The following is a 16,376-nucleotide window of genomic DNA, read 5'->3' as shown; positions in this document are numbered from 1 at the left end:
CCGCCCCCCCACCCACCCACCCACACTCAAAAAAAAAAAGATACTGTTGGCTACAATGTTCACACTGTTCCAAAATCCTAGTTTGCATGTATAGATAATGTAGTTGTGTCTGGCATATGTATTTCGTACGTTCTTTTATGGAAACAAATCAAGTCTTACCCATGCTAATCTCATCTGTGAATAGTGTTTCCAAAGACCACCTTTTGCTGGGTTGGACTATGTGACCTAATCATTGTTAGACTAATCATTCCTCTTTTGTTTTTCGAAATGGTAAATGTAGATGATAAATATTTTTTGTAAACAAGAAGGCAAGTTTATTTTGATCCCTCATTATATGGATTAGTTACATTATAAAGTTAGTGTCCCAGTTGTATGCTTTAATTCACTGTCTTTATTCTATTGTTTGCACACTTCAGGTACGCAGTGACTGTGTCCGTTTGGCTGGATCTTTTCAGTTGAGGGAACAAGAAAGAGATAGATCTACGTTGCTGGAAGATCTCCATGCTGAGCGGAAGAAACTGGAAAGAAAGGTCAGGAACTTAATTAATTCAGTTTGCTCTTATCCTTGTTGGTGGATTTTTGATCTGCGCTCTGTAGTAGTTGTAGGTTGCACTAAAACCATATTTACAAGGGTACCCTATAATCTACTGTCCTGCTTCTATAATGAATCTAAAACATAAAAAATTGTGACACAGTCATATGAGTACAACTGGTTACACCAAAAACACAGTCAAAATACAATTCAATTTGACTTGCTTCATACTCTATTTCTGCACTCTCATAGCATATAAGATTCCTCTCCTTCCTGATTGTCCACCAAATACTTGCTGGGACCATTCTCTATCTGTTCCTGTTCTTGGCCTGCACTCGTACTTCTTCCCAGCTGAACATTCTGTAGAGTGATCACTTGAACAATCTAAAATTCGTCGCCTCTGGTCCCAGCTTTAGGAAATGAATCCTGTGGCCTGTTTCAGCATTAATAGCTAGCTCCTGAGGTTCTAATCAATCCTCATTATTTATTCTTTAACCAATGCAGGACACTCTAACTGAGTTTTACATTTAGTCTTGATCTCTGCTGGTTGTTTGGTATTATATTTATATGTCAAGTAGTTCTAATCAATCCTTATAATTTCTTGGAAACATGATTTTATGTGGTCTAGATTTATTTATGCCTGACAAATTTAGTGTGCCTCCTATTAGATTGTTTTCCGCGCTGAACCTGAGAAATTCAAGAGAATGAAGGCAGAATGCGATGACTTCCTTGGGACTGTTGATAAAATTGTTACTACTACGGTTGGTTGGACCCAGAATTTTAAAAGCGTAAGTGTGGAAGAGATATCTGGCAAAGTGCGCAACTGGCAGGTAATTAATCAAGTAGATAACTGTCTATTCTCTATTTGTTTTGGAATTCCAACATAAATGTTTTCACTGAAAAAATCTTAGTTTACCTCTAATAAATTTCAAACGATTGGATGAAGCTGTGTTGGAATGTCAATTTATTGTACAATGTCATACACTTAATTCATATTGCAGGAAACGGCTACAAAAGCCATAAAGCAGTTATCAAATGAATATTCTTCGTACATGGATGTAATTCAGCCAGTCCAGACGGCTATATATGAAATAAAATTGGGATTGTCTCTGGCTTTTTCTGGTGCCCTGAGTGAAATGTATCTGGAGGAACTAGGGAAGTTTGATATGGATTCTGTTCTGGTATTGTCTTTCATTCTTTTATTTATTTTTGGTAAGTGTCTTTCAATTCTTTTCCGATATACATATTGACTCTCTCTGCAATTGTGGACAGGACGCAATTTATGCCTTCGTGCGATTCCCAAGAGGGTGTGCATCAAAATCTGTTTCGTTTAATGCTGTCAATAACGGCACTGAGCTTTGGCGTTATGATATTGAATTTCCAACAAGCATCTCAGCCCTGGAATTAAATTTGCTGGATAATCTTTTAAATTGTAAACGGAGAGTCAATACTGATAGCAAGGTATGTGACTGTCTTTTGTTCTTAGGATTGCCTTTATATCTTCAAGTGTATCCTAATAATAGGGAAAATATTGTAATGTCTTCCTCCTTCGGCTTCTCATGCTTTGCTCATTGTGTTATTCTTCCAATTTTGACAGGTGTCATCCTTGCAACTGAGAATTGCAATGTATCAGAATGTTCTGGTTCGTGTGTTGCATTCTGTTGTTGATGCCCACTTCATGGATACACCGTCCTTTAAGGTGAGGATGATTGTTGCTGTTGTCGGATGTATGTGCTTTGTATTATTCATCCCAATATCATATGGACATAATCTGATATTCTGTTTCAGCTAACGGATAGGATATTTGATGAGTTAGCAAGCAACTGGATGCAAATGAAACTACAAGTCAGAACAACAGAAGAGAATAAAGCTCAACAATTTAGGTTTAAACCGCGTGCATTCAAGATAGATAATATCCTTGAGATTGACATATCAGCTCTTGGTAATTCAGCTTCAGATGAAAGTTTCTTAGAATGGAAGGAGTTCCACTCTAGACAAGAATCTTCTGAGAAAGTAAGCATACACTGTTGGTTTCTTTCTTTTGTGCATCCAGTTATGGAGCTTTGCTTTGCTGTATCTCTTTCCATTTGATTATCAGTCTAAATGTATTTCTACTCATGTAGCAGTACTCTGACGAAGAACCAGAAGCAATCATGGACGATTGGAACTATATAGAAGGCTCCAGTTTGAATAACATGATCCACGTACACAATGAGTTATTTGGCTCGACTGATATATATCAATCTGTAAGTATGCAATGCTAGTTGTATGGAGGTTCTTAGGATGTGTTAGAGAGGGAAGCTTTAAGCAAAACAGATAATTAGTTTGCTAAGGAGGTAGCGTTCATTTGGTGCATTTTTTATGTTGAGGTGGAATCGTTTCATTATCTGGGACATGTTAGGTTCTGATTCTATGATGAGGGATCTCTCTTCAGGCGTGTAGGTGCAACTTTACATGACTTCTGATTTATCATCACTCCTACATATTAGTCTTAATATCAATCATAGATGCATGAGCTGTATTTAAGATGAGAACCGTCACATCAATTTCATATAATTGTTTCCCACTTGCCTTGTGGTATGTTATATGGTAGTTGGAGGTATGTGTTTAACGATGGGGTAGTCGGTAAGTGTATTCTGCTTGTATGACTGAACATTTTACATTGTTCCTATCTCTCTCAATGTGATGAATTAGTTTATACATCCAAGATGACACTATTTGCCTGCTCACATTTCTGTGTTGCATTGTGTGAGAGCTATCAAACTCTCAGATATAAAGCTGGTTGGTACATTGCTGATTAGTATGCAATGGTACTGAATTCACTTTTATTGTCAGACGTGGAACTAATGCTCGTGCAGGGAGTTCTGAAACATTCTGTAACGTTTTTCCTATTTGAAAAAAGAATTAGCTTGTTTCTGTCAGTACTCCAAAACATTTCGAATGTGTGTTCTCTTCTTATGGACCTGAATTATTATGATGAAGTTAAAATGAAGACCTACTCATTTCTGTTTTTCTTAATCCAGCCTAGATCACTATGTGCTAAGTTATAGTCTCTGAACTTCCTTACGGGGTATGGAATAAATTATTTAGATATTTTCATTTGCATCTGAATCTCCTTTAGGCACATGTAGGATGTGCCGTTGTGTAGGGATGTAAAAGTGCTTTAGTAATGGACACCCTTGGAATTGCATACACTTGTGTTTGTAATATGTTGTTCTTTTTGTTTTTGTTTCTCTGTATCCATGATATACTGGGAAATTATTTTGATCACATAATGTATGTTCTCTCTATATCTATCTATCTATCTATCTATCTTTATGTATTTAAATACTGATCATGGTGTTTGAATTCAGCCTGGATGTTTAAATGTATCTGATGCAAGCAGATTGTCTTCCTTTACTGACTCTTACTTGCTGGGAGCAAAAATGATTAGAGGTAAAACTTGGGAATCAGTTTTTGTGTATGCTTTGATAGTCTTATTATGGGAAAATTGGCTCTAAGCTCTCTGGCATCATTATGCTTGCAGATCTAGAAGGTTTACCATCTTCCTCTTTGGACGCGAAAATTGCACCTGAACACTTGCTTCATCTATGTTTAGAGCATGAATCAAAGTTCTGTTCATCAAATAAGTCTACCTTAGGATACAACTTTTACAAGGTTTTTATTGTTAATATCGTATTTCCTTTTAATTTTCTTGCTTCTTTCCCCTCCTTTTGGTTCACCTTATTCACTTCAAAAATTTCTTCTCAATGATGTATTAGGAACCAAATTTCTCTATGTTGGCTAAAATGGTGGATCCATTAGTATCTCTTAAACAGCGAATTACACTACTTTTGGAAGAACGGAATGAATATGCTCTTCAGAGAATCTTGGATATAATTGACATGATCTTGGCTATACCTCTTAGCACCCCATTGGCTAAGGTAGTGTATTATATTTTTGCTTTGGAGAATTGTTTTTCATAATAGGGTGGAGGAAAAAATTGATACATTCATCGTTCTGGTTACTTGTATGCTCAATGATATCTTTTAAATTGTTGGTCAAATTCTCATTGTTTCTTTCTTTCCTTTCTTTGAAGGCGCTCTCCAGCTTAGAGTTTCTGCTTAGCAGAGTTCGGATGTTACAAGAAACTGTAGCGAAATTTCCATTATCTGGTAATTTACCATACTTTTTTTGATAAACATCTGATAATGCTATATCATACATTTGTTTTAACCCTCTCTGTCATCTTTTTGCATTTCTAAAAATTTTGTTTCCATAGATTTTTTGGACCCCATATTTGCTCTGGTGTGCTCATGGTATAAGTTGGAATTTGAATCCTGTCCTGCTCTGCTAAATGAAGTTGAAGATCAGTTTGAGAAGAATGCAGAGAAGGTAACTTCTATTTCAGTTTTTTGCTTGATTTTTACTCAACACGCCTCCATGCATGTTCTCTTGGGTCTCTCTCTTTCTGCAAGACTTCACAGCACTTCAATTGCTGGTAAACAAAAAGCTTGTTGTCACAACTATGCAGAAAAAGTCATAGTAATGATGTGAGCTGTGAGTCCTGAGAAAATTATGTTATGCAGATCCAATGAAAAAGATGTATCGTGTGCCAATCAGAAGTCGGGTGATTTCCACAATGTTTTGTTTTTAACTCAGGTCTACCAAACTATCAATGCATATAACTAAAAAAACGTCACTTCTACAGTGTGATGCCATTCAAAAATTAGTATGCGCTTCTGATGAAAATAAATTCATGTGATAATTTGATGAACTGGTAGAATTTGCATGGACTTATAGGTAACGGTATTGAAAGGTTGTGGCACTCCTGAATGTGAATTCTACCATAAGGATTAATATAGAGTGAAGTAACCAATACTATTTTCTTGGATGGGTGATGTAACAGTCAATCAATGAAGTAAGAACCCTGATGATATAGTCATATGACAAGTTATCAATGAAATTCTTTAGGACTTGTTTCAATCTCTATTGACTATTATCTGCTAGCTCTTGTCAATGAATTTGACAGAAGTGGCAACCAGTAGATTAGTTTTTTGCACTGATGTTACTTGTGATCTGCATTGTTTTTTAACTAGCAGTTGGAACTTAGATGCATGAGCTGTATTCTTGATTTGAATTTCTTTTGTCTGTGTAGTGTCGTCGTTATCAGAATGACAACTTCTTGTTAATTTATTTTGGCGGTTTAAACATATTTGAGTTTGATATAACCATTAGCTCGAAGCATGTCACAGTGCTTATAAGCAAATGTAGTTTTGCTCATCTGTAGTAGACCTCTGGGTGGGCTAATGGTCTTTTATTATCACAACCACTTTTCTTCCACAGTTGCAGAGCCTTCTGGATTCTATCAAATTACCCAATTTGTAGTTCATATTGTCAGATTACTTTTTCCTTGGATCATCTGTTAACTTTATCCTCAAACTGCAGTTGTGGTTGCCACTATATTCAGTTCTTCGACGTGAGCAGTGTGATGATAGTGATGAATACAACCTAACTACAATTAGAAGGCATGTACACTCTTGGTTTTCTCTCAAAATTTAATACATTTTCATCGCTAATGCTTGCTCATCAATCATTCAGCCTGAAGGAGTTCATTGAGATGTCCAGCATTGGTGAGTTTAAGAAGCGCCTTCAGCTCCTGGTCGCTTTTCATGGGCATATTAGTATGGGTTTAAGGAATGGAACCTATTCAAGGTAGAGGAAAAGATCCCTTTTATGCATGTAAATGTGCTTAGATTCTGTAATTTCAAGCAAATATATGGCACATTGAAACATGTTCATCATGCACGAACTGTGTACTGAAGTGTATATAAACCATTCAAAATGCTGATTTGAGAAAAACTGTGCAGCCTTTGTCTGGAGGGAAGTGTTAAAATCCTCTACAACAGCTTTGGCTTCTATGCACAATTCTTGCCAATGTGAGTTCTCTACTGTGCCATTAAGAAAAGTTGATAATACACTTCAAGCTCTTTTCCATCATGTCTATTTAAAGTGGTATTTCTTATTTTTTCTAAATTTTCTTTTCTCTGTCTTTTTTCTTGGGCAAGGATTCTGGAGCACATTGGAACTAATAGAAGGAAAATTGAGGTAGAGGTAAATGAGCTTGTTAAGCTATGCAGATGGGAACGTTTCGAAGATTACTTAAGTATAGAAAGTTCCAGGAGAACCAGGCAGAAGCTCAGAAAGATCATGCAGAAATACACTGTGAGTCATGCTATTTTTATTGACTCGTCTTAAAGTTGATTTTTCATCTATCATCTGTTGCTGCACAACTGGGACTGTAATAAGTGGAACTTATGTTAGGTGTGTCCTTCTAGCTTGAGTCTATGTAGCTTTGCCTGATGATTTCCTCCGTGATTTCTCTACCTGTACATTCTACTAATCATCCATCACTCTGAGTTTGTACTTTGTCATCTTGTTCTTTAAAATTTACTTTTTGTAGATTATGATGTCAGTGTTCTGCTACGGTTTGATACTACCAAACTTAACTTTCTAATTATTTCTTGCTTTTCTTGGTATATATTTGTTATTTTTATTTGAACGTGTGAATGTTGCATAAAATGTCAATTAAGACTATCTCAACATTATAAATCTATACCTGTGTTGCACTCTTTGCCAATTGAAATAGTTTATCTTATGTAAATATTTCTTCTAGCTCTTCTCATGCATTTTGATTTACTTATGTAGGACCTGCTGCAACAACCTGTTATGCTTTTAATCAACCAAGAAGCAAAACGAAGTGGGATAAATCCCCAAAGTACAGATGAACCTAGTCTCTTGGATTCTTTTGATAGGAGCAGAGCTCTTCTAAATATTGTCCTAGATCAGAAGCAGTCAAAAATGGACAGGTGATCTTGTCTCCTGCTTGCTATCTTTTAATTAGTTCGCTTGAAGTCTTATCAACTTACTGCTTTTCAACCACAGCCCTTCATGGTTTTCCGATTGGTGGAAGAAAGTAGAGAATGCTGTACATGGTTTGCACCTCGATGTATCAACAGATACGGATCTTTCTAGGCTCGTAGAAGGTTTGTTTTCCTCGTTCCTATGACTGTGTTCAGGCAACATATAATTCTACATTTTCTATTGTTGAAGATTCTGAAAGTTGCATATTTCAAAATCAATCAGGGGTTGCAAATGTCATCAAAGATGGTCAGGGCTTCAAGTCTTCATGCCTGTTATATCTAGATGAGTGGAAGCAACTCAGGCAAACAATCGAGGGAGTATGTGGTACTGCTGTAGACTGTCTTGATGTTTGGGTGGATGCAAGCAAGAAAATGGGAAAGAGAAGGGTATTCTCTGATTTTCTAAAGCTCTTGGATAGCTGTGGTCTATCAAAGCACAGAGCCTTGTTTATGGAGGTACATATAAGTTAGTCCATGGTCTTCCCATAATATGTTCTTTACCTTATTTCCCATCATATCTTCATCCAAGTGTTCATTTCGTCTGAATCTTCTTGTTTATTGTAATTTTTCATTTCCAGCGTCTGATAACTTCTTGGTCTTTTTCTCATGTCCTTTTCATTGTTTTCAGGAGCAATGGAGAGTCAATATATTAATGTGCTGGTTCCTCCAGCCGTCTTATGATATTCAACATCTACTCCTAACACAAGGTCCACTGGCCTCTAAAGATTCTGAAGTTAGTCGCGGGCAGCTCCAATGTTCACTAGATGAGAGTTTGGAAACCAAATGGAAAACGGCTAACCTGTACTATTTTAAGAGCATCAACTCGGTGCATGTTTTGCAGCAAATTTGCCTAAATTTCCATAAGGATTTTACTCTTGAGCAGGTAACATATGTTAACTGATGTTACTAAAATTAGATTATCATGTCAATTCTACCTCATCATGGCTGATTTAATTTAATTCTTGCTGGCTAAGTAGCTCGGACTCTTCATTTTCGGTGCCACACCTGTATCGACACAAAGTGGGTGTAGGTGTGGTATCCATACCCGAACTGGTCAATCAGTTATGGGTAGTTTGAGCAAAGTCGATGTAGATATTCCGGACAGATTCAATGAAAATTGTAATCAAATCAAGAGCTAAGATGAAATTGAAGAAAATGGAATACCTTGTATATAGAATTTTACGGCACTTCGTTTCCTTTATTCTCCTCAAGTTGTCCACATAATATCTCATAATTTAGATTATATAACTCCAATTTTAGATATTTGAATTACTTCTAGCTGAATCATTAGTATCCATACCTTGATCCGTATTACCGAATCTTAAACTTTAGATCATGTATGATCCGACCTCTAGACTGCACCTATCAAAAACTCGCACCAGAGTTCGAGCAGCATAGCTTTCTTGTCAAAACAATAAACAAACAAAGGAGGTTGTGACAGGTTGATGGCCAACATAACATTCAGAATAATCTAATAATCCTTACAGCTGAAGCACCTAAATAGAGTAATGGATAAGGAGTTTCCATAAAAGCCGACTCCAACTAATTTGGACTGAGCCATAGTTGATATTTTGATTGACAAACCCCATTTACTGAGTCAATTACGTCTTATATTAGTTTTACTTGCTCGTTCGGTTATCTATTTGCTTTGTGTTGTTTTTATTTTTGCATTTGTACCTCTTTCTTGGTTATAATTTCACTTTCTTTTAATGCAGGTTAACAAGTCTGGATCTTACATTGACCACCTCACTAGCATTCAACAAGAGCAACGGGAGGTCGCATATGCTTTTTCTCAGCGACTCAAATGTTTGAAAGAATTGTTGTTGCCTTTGGCTAGCTTATCTTCTGGTAATATCCCTTTCACAAATGCGACATGTGATCAATCATTTGCCAAAAATCAGTATTGCATATACAAGTGTCTTTGGCAACAAAAGGTACGTTAACTTCTTTGTCTGATTTCAAATTCCCCCTCTCTTTCTGCTTGTTTCAATGGGTAATTGGAAGTTCAATTCATATTTTGCAGCAACTTTTTGATAACTTGTATGGCATGTTGTATGAAGAGCACTTGTTTGTGCAAACTATCGAAGGTTTCCATTTGAATACTTGTCCAAGTGTTAAAGATAGTGCAATGCAGATTCGCCTTTTCATTGAGAAATATTTGCCCATCGTTCAGGAATCTAAGGTTTACATACTCTTCTAGTTGTCACTTTTTTCGAACAGATTTTTGTACGTTCTAGTTCTTCTTACACTCAGGCATGCTATTAAAATTCAGTTGCACTTACTAGTTATGGGAATTATGGCAGGATTTGTTGGACAGTTATCTTATTGGCATTCATGGAGTTGGAAGAATGGAAGAAACTCCATTACATCCTATTGCCATCACGAAGGACATGAAGCAGTTGGTATATAAGAATTTTGATTTAGTCAACGACTTTAAGGTTGCCTTCCGTGCTTTCCACGGACAAGATGGAGTTGGAGAACCCGTTAAGGATATCGTGCGTGGAAACTCCGTTAAGGATATCCTGCTTGGAAACTTTGAGGAGATATTTGACAAGGTCTCCCAATGCTCTAACAGTAACTTTTAAGTAGTTGGAGAACTTTAAACTGATTTTGCTGCAAGTCATCAAATGAACTTACGTGTTAAATTGTGATATTTTGATTAAAGTTTGCGTATATTATTGTCAACAAAATGCATTCCAATAATCAGTACTTTTAAACATTTCAGTCCAACTTCATGCATAATCAATTTAGATCAAGAAGCACATCTGAAGAAAGGGCCCAAGATTTCATCCACTATACAGGCGATACCACTGCACTTCAAGCTGAATTTGACAACTCCTTGGTGAAAACATATAGAGCTATCATAGAAACTTTGAAAGGTCTTGTGACATTGAAGAATGGTCGTGCTCCTTCTGATGGTGTGAATATCAATGCTTTGAAAATTCTCCTCGAATCAGCAACAAGGCATCTACAATCAGATCTTAGCGATCAATTAGTGAATACTATTCATCTTGGAGTAAGTAATATATGATTCATTAACCTTTATCATTTTAAAAAAAGTGACCCTATTCATTATATCTGTCAGGTACAAATACCAGCTTTGAATTCTGATTTTCTTTCATTTTTATACAGGGAGAGTTATTGAACCGTTACAGCGCCGGAAATGCGAATTCCTATTCAGATGTCAGAGGACATGTAGAAAATCTGTATTCACTGTTGGATGTGATCATTGCCTTCGGCGATGGTCTTCTGCATGATTTTCTTATCATGCATAGAATGGTAAGTTTTGCTTGACTGCCCTATCCTACTTCTGGTTATGTGTGATGTGTGGTTAAGGTCAATATATTAAATGCTTCTTTCGATCAATTTTCCTCCCTTTACCTCCCTCCTAAATAAGTTATGTATTCATTCTAGAATGTTGTTATTGCCTTAAGTGATGGCTCTTGTCATCTTAGTTGCACGGGCTCTTCACTTTTGATGACGCAGCCGTATTGGATTCTTCAAATACTTTTGGCGAACACGCAACCGTTGGCATTTTCGAAGAGTCCGAGCAACATAGCTTGTCATGCATAGCATTTTGTATGGGCTGCTTCTTCCGATCAATTTCCTCCTTTGACCCCGCCCTTCCCCCACAGACAAAACCTTCCTTTTACTAGGGTAAATATTTCACCCCACACCCAACATATAAAAGAAGAAAAAATAGTCTGGAAGCCTGGTCGAATTTCAATTTCCTTTTTAAATTTCCCAGTTCACATAGGACCCTAGTTATTCTATCAGTGTTTACGTTAGATAAGATGTAGTCAAAAACAGGTATTCATTAAACTGCTGCAACCCGAGTGTATGAACTTCTCTTCTTGCTCTAAGAAATACTTGTGACTAACAATAAGAAAAACAGTAAACTTGAACTAGAAATAGATCCCTAGATGATAAAAGAGACAAGAAGGTATGAATGGGGAGTTCCTCTGTTCTTATATAAGTGAAAAGCAAAAAGGACATTCGAAATGAGGCGTTCCTCTGTTATATAAGATAGCTAAGTTGAGTCTGACCAAGTTATTGGATTTATTTATCAAGACCAACACACACACACATCCAGAGATCTAATTAAGCAGCCTGGACTATTTCAATAGTAAAATCAGTTTAGACATACTGGTTCAGACACTTTCTGAACTAGATGACATTAGGGAACACTGTTATCTCCAAGGCCTAGTTTTTTCTCTATAGCTACTTTGTTTCGTAGTCATTATTTATTAACATTTCTCGATGATTTTGACAGCTATCTATGATGACCCATGTGCTGGCAAACATTTTTACTTCACTATTTGCCAAAGGTTTTGGTACAAAAGAAGAGGACACAGATGATGCCAACCAAGATTTAATTCAAGATCAAAGTGGAACAGGTATGGGTGAGGGTAGCGGAATGAATGATGTCAGTGATCAGATAAATGATGAAGATCAGCTCCTTGGCACTTCCGCTGATGTAAGGATATGACAAGCATACCTGTTATCTTTTGCTTTCACTTTTCTCCCTTCTCTTCCAATCTGTTTTTCTTTATTATACAATAAGAGTAATGGTATGGCTCACACCTTCTCGGTTCTGTTTTTGTAGAGAGATGAAGAGAACACTTTGGGTGACGCTCCAAGTAAAACTGACAAAGGAATTGAGATGGAGCAAGATTTTGTCGCTGATACCTTTAGTGTTAGTGAGGATTCTGGGGATGATGAAGACGGCAATGAAGAAAATGAAGAAATGGAATCTGCTATGGGGGAAACTGGTGATCAGGGTGAAGCAGTTGATGAGAAACTATGGGACAAAGATGAGGATAATCCTAGTACTGCAGATGAGAAGTACGAAAATGGCCCATCAGTAAGAGATAGTGGTATCGACAGAGAGCTTCGAGCAAAAGATGATGCTTCTGAAGCTGCTGATGAAGCTGGAGGACTTGATCTTGACAAATCAGAGGAGCAAGCTGATGAAAATGGAAATGATGAAACTTGCGAAGGGATGGAAGACATAAATATGGACAAAGAGGATGCATATGCAGATCCTACTGGTTTGAAGCTTGATGAACATGAGCAAGGTCCTGAAGATGATTGTAATATGGATGAACCTGGGACTGCTGAACCAATGATCGAAGATGATTTGGACCAGCAAGACAATCCTGCTGATGAAAATGAGGGAGATGAAAGAGCTGATTCAGATGCAACTTTTGATGAGGCAGACCCTGAGCATTTGGATGAAAGTTCTGGAGGAGCTGGCGAAGAAGGTGATCCTGCAAATGACACAAAAAAGGAACCAACAACAGAAAATAGAGAGATGCTGCAATCGGACACTTCTCAATCTGTGGGTGATAATGTCCCAACTGCTGCATCTGAGTCTAGAGGTGAGAATAATCAAGCAAATTTAAAAGTTGATGCTCCTGAAGCGAAGGGATCTGATGTTAGTGGGCTTCAACATGACCTTGCTCCCATGAGAGGTTTGCCTGATGCCTCTATGGTTGAAATCATGGCTTCTGATTCTTCAAATGGACAAAAGCTGGGCAGTGATCAACCTGAAAATCCTTTACCTCCAGCTGATTCATCACGTCAAAGGATTCAACCTAACCCTTGTCGTAGTGTGGGTGATGCCTTTGAGGGGTGGAAAGACAGAGTCAAAGTCTCCCTTGACCTCCAGGAGAGTGAAGCTCCAGATGATTTGGCTGCTGAAAATGCAAATGAATATTCATATACTGCTGAATTTGAAAAGGGAACAGCTCAAGCACTTGGGCCAGCAACAGCTGATCAAGTAGACAAAAATGTACATGGGAACGATCTTGAAAGAGAAACTGCAACTACGGAGAGAAAAGATGACATTTCTGAAATGGAGATTGAGAGGTCTGAAGCACACACTATCAGTAATTCTGCTTTAAGTTTCAGCAATGACAAGGGCAAGGGATCAGAGATGATGAACACTGAGGAGCAACTGGAATCACCATCTGAAGTTGATACTAGAGATGGTACCGCTGTCCCTAGTTTGTCCCAGAGTATGGTGTCTGTGAACAGGTCCTTTTTGTCTGAGGACATAAATCGGCTTAGCGAGCTCTCGGTAGATGATGACAACCTGGGCAAGGCCCGTAACCTTGAGGAGGTGTCCAATGAGATGAGAGAGAGTGCCCAAACACTCTGGAAAAGTTATGAGCTTCGAACTACGAGGTTGTCTCAGGAGTTGGCTGAACAGTTGCGTTTGGTAATGGAGCCGACTTTAGCTAGCAAGCTCCAGGGAGATTACAAGACCGGGAAAAGAATTAACATGAAGAAGGTAGTCTTCAGTGGCTCATATTTCCTTTTTATTGGAGAGAATAATATTCTAATCTTCTACTATCTATTGCCAGGTAATTCCATATATAGCAAGTCATTACCGTAAAGATAAGATATGGCTAAGGAGAACTCGGCCAAATAAACGGAACTACCAAGTGGTAATTGCCGTGGACGATTCCCGCAGCATGTCTGAGAGCGGTTGTGGAAGTTTAGCCATTGAAGCATTGGTGACTGTTTGCCGTGCAATGTCTCAGTTAGAAATAGGACAGCTATCAGTTGCAAGCTTTGGTAAGAAGGGGAACATTCGCGTATTGCACGATTTTGATCAGTCATTCACTGGAGAGGCTGGTATCAAGGTTCGTTTGTGTTCACACATACATCCTTCTCCCAATGGGTCGCATTTATTGGTTTGGTGATTTTGATAGAAGTTGACTGGCATATTGTTGCTGTTTTATGTATCTACAGATGATCTCTAGTTTGACTTTTAAGCAAGAAAACACAATAGCAGAGGAACCGATGGTTGATCTTTTGAAGTACTTGAATAACATGCTTGATGCCGCAGCTGCTAATGCCCGGTTACCATCTGGACACAATCCGCTAGAGCAGCTTGTTTTGATAATAGCTGATGGCTGGTTTCATGAGAAGGTAAATTTCTTTGGTGAAGTGTTGGTGAAGTTGCCACCTTTCACATTTCTATTTACTCATTTTATTTTACTTTTTTTTGTAGGAGAACATGAAACGCTATGTCAGAGATCTCTTGAGCAAAAAACGAATGGTCGCATTTCTTGTGGTGGATAGCCTACAGAAATCCATTTTGGACCTTGAGGTGACCACTGAACCTTTTTTTTTTTTTTTTGCATTAAGTTCTTGATCTTGTACTTTTTCATAGTTCTTGAAGTAAGAAAGTTTGCCTACATGATTGATTCTCTCGCCCTTTTCCAGGAAGCCACCTTTCAGGGCGGAGATGTTAAGCTTTCGAAGTATTTGGATTCATTCCCCTTCCCTTACTATGTTGTGCTCAAAAACATTGAAGCACTTCCCAGGACGCTTGCTGATTTATTAAGACAGGTGACTATATATCTCAACAAGCGATTGCTATCTTTCAATTCTAGATTTGTTTAACTGAGTTATTGTTGATAACGCAAGTACTGAATCATGATCTTGGTTTTCCTCCATGCAGTGGTTTGAGCTTATGCAACACTCAAGAGAATAGGTTTGCCTAATTTTACACATGTCAAAACTCAGAGAGGTGTACATAATATCTTCCTCAGCCTTTTGGCTCAGATCAAGTGTACATATGATACATGTATTTAGGAGAAGCTCAGTAAATCACATCCTCGCAATCTGTCTCCTTACCGGATAACACACAGTGAAGCTTTTCTTGGCTTTCGCTTTATGTTTTCCCCTCTCGGAGGGGGTGAAGGGGTGGGGGGAGCTTCTGTTTGAACTGGTGCTCTGTATGTATAGGCAAAATGGCCTCTTCCTACCTTCTTTTCATGTTGTAACTATGAAAAACTTACCTTAATAGTGCCAAAGTAAATAGTATACAAGCTTCAGTCTTCTGATCAGTTTCTGGGCTGGCAATTTAATGATAATCAATGTGGTTGCTTTTTTCACTTCTTTTCTTTTGTCACTGATATAGCATTTTACAAAATCAGGTTTAGCAAATTCAACCATGTAAATGTCTTGCTAATATTTGTGACAGGGGATTTAACATTGACAAGGTGAAAATAAGTGTTGGATTAGACCAGATCCAATCCAGTCTTACGTCTGTTCTTTTTCATGTTATTTAATGGAAACAACTGTGAATTGCAGTTGAGAGAATGGTAACAGTGTCAATGATACAAATACAAATGATGATACATGAAACAATTGAACAAATGAATATAAATGAAATACATTTTGTTACGACTTACAACAAAACAATGAAATTGTATTTGTTAATATAGTTGATATAACTGATTTGCATGAAAAATTGAATAGAATAGCCTTTGATACAATTGTGTTCATGAAACAATTATAGATTAGATATATAGATTATTATACTTTACTTGCCTCTACTTCTCCTTTCTTAATTTTACTCTCCTCTTTCCTCATGACACATAGCTATAAAAAGTATAATTATATTTCTAATTAGGTAATTTGTCCGTGCTTCACGAGATCATAAATAATAATTGTATTGAACTTGCAAATTTTTTTACTAATGTCCATGCATCATATCATATCATATATTACTAAAAGCATGAACAAAAAAAGTTGAAAGTTAAATTACGATTTTACCCCTTCTATAAATTAAATTATTATAAAATATTTAAATATTTGATTGTATAAGTTCAATTAAAATGTTAATGACTTTTAAAATTTCTAATTAAATATCTACTTTATTAATATTTGTCATCTATAGTCGATATGTATATAACAGTTTTAATTTTATTTTTAAAAATAATCTCTACTTGCTATACTTTTCCTCTTCTGACAATCTTTTCCTTACGCCCTCTCATAAATAATATAATTGTGTGGATAAAGTACTATTCTTCATGATAAATAACGAAATTTAATAATTTAATAATATTTTTTTCAATTGTTATTTTTTATTTTGGCAAATAAATTAAATATCTTCTATCATAGTTCATATATATATATATATA

General features: G+C 36.9%; 1 protein-coding gene across 5 annotated transcripts in view; it reads left to right on the top strand.

Moving 5' to 3' along the window:
- LOC107017615 (midasin) overlaps positions 1–15,344 on the top strand; it is a 46,027-nt gene extending 30,683 nt beyond the window's left edge. For 4 of the 5 annotated variants that reach the window (XM_027916443.1, XM_015217795.2, XM_015217793.2 and 1 more), the window contains 32 exons: positions 417–530; positions 1,201–1,362; positions 1,534–1,713; positions 1,805–1,993; positions 2,130–2,231; positions 2,321–2,545; positions 2,656–2,778; positions 3,886–3,967; positions 4,059–4,189; positions 4,294–4,455; positions 4,611–4,686; positions 4,794–4,906; positions 5,960–6,039; positions 6,113–6,226; positions 6,382–6,450; positions 6,580–6,736; positions 7,220–7,380; positions 7,457–7,557; positions 7,658–7,890; positions 8,063–8,317; positions 9,150–9,368; positions 9,458–9,616; positions 9,738–9,989; positions 10,160–10,450; positions 10,567–10,713; positions 11,708–11,911; positions 12,041–13,729; positions 13,803–14,084; positions 14,194–14,373; positions 14,456–14,554; positions 14,671–14,796; positions 14,909–15,344. In XM_027916443.1, the coding sequence (XP_027772244.1) occupies positions 417–530; positions 1,201–1,362; positions 1,534–1,713; positions 1,805–1,993; positions 2,130–2,231; positions 2,321–2,545; positions 2,656–2,778; positions 3,886–3,967; positions 4,059–4,189; positions 4,294–4,455; positions 4,611–4,686; positions 4,794–4,906; positions 5,960–6,039; positions 6,113–6,226; positions 6,382–6,450; positions 6,580–6,736; positions 7,220–7,380; positions 7,457–7,557; positions 7,658–7,890; positions 8,063–8,317; positions 9,150–9,368; positions 9,458–9,616; positions 9,738–9,989; positions 10,160–10,450; positions 10,567–10,713; positions 11,708–11,911; positions 12,041–13,729; positions 13,803–14,084; positions 14,194–14,373; positions 14,456–14,554; positions 14,671–14,796; positions 14,909–14,941 (6,510 nt within the window). In that variant the 3' untranslated portion in view covers positions 14,942–15,344. The remainder of the gene's footprint in view (positions 1–416; positions 531–1,200; positions 1,363–1,533; positions 1,714–1,804; positions 1,994–2,129; positions 2,232–2,320; positions 2,546–2,655; positions 2,779–3,885; positions 3,968–4,058; positions 4,190–4,293; positions 4,456–4,610; positions 4,687–4,793; positions 4,907–5,959; positions 6,040–6,112; positions 6,227–6,381; positions 6,451–6,579; positions 6,737–7,219; positions 7,381–7,456; positions 7,558–7,657; positions 7,891–8,062; positions 8,318–9,149; positions 9,369–9,457; positions 9,617–9,737; positions 9,990–10,159; positions 10,451–10,566; positions 10,714–11,707; positions 11,912–12,040; positions 13,730–13,802; positions 14,085–14,193; positions 14,374–14,455; positions 14,555–14,670; positions 14,797–14,908) is intronic. The other variant, XM_015217794.2, reaches the window with a different exon arrangement.
- Positions 15,345–16,376: the final 1,032 nt, after the last annotated feature.

Source organism: Solanum pennellii, chromosome 4 (assembly GCF_001406875.1).
Source record: "Solanum pennellii chromosome 4, SPENNV200".
Lineage (NCBI taxonomy): Eukaryota > Viridiplantae > Streptophyta > Magnoliopsida > Solanales > Solanaceae > Solanum > Solanum pennellii.
The sequence above is the reverse complement of the archived record's forward strand: the minus strand, read 5'-3'. Positions and strand labels throughout refer to the sequence as shown.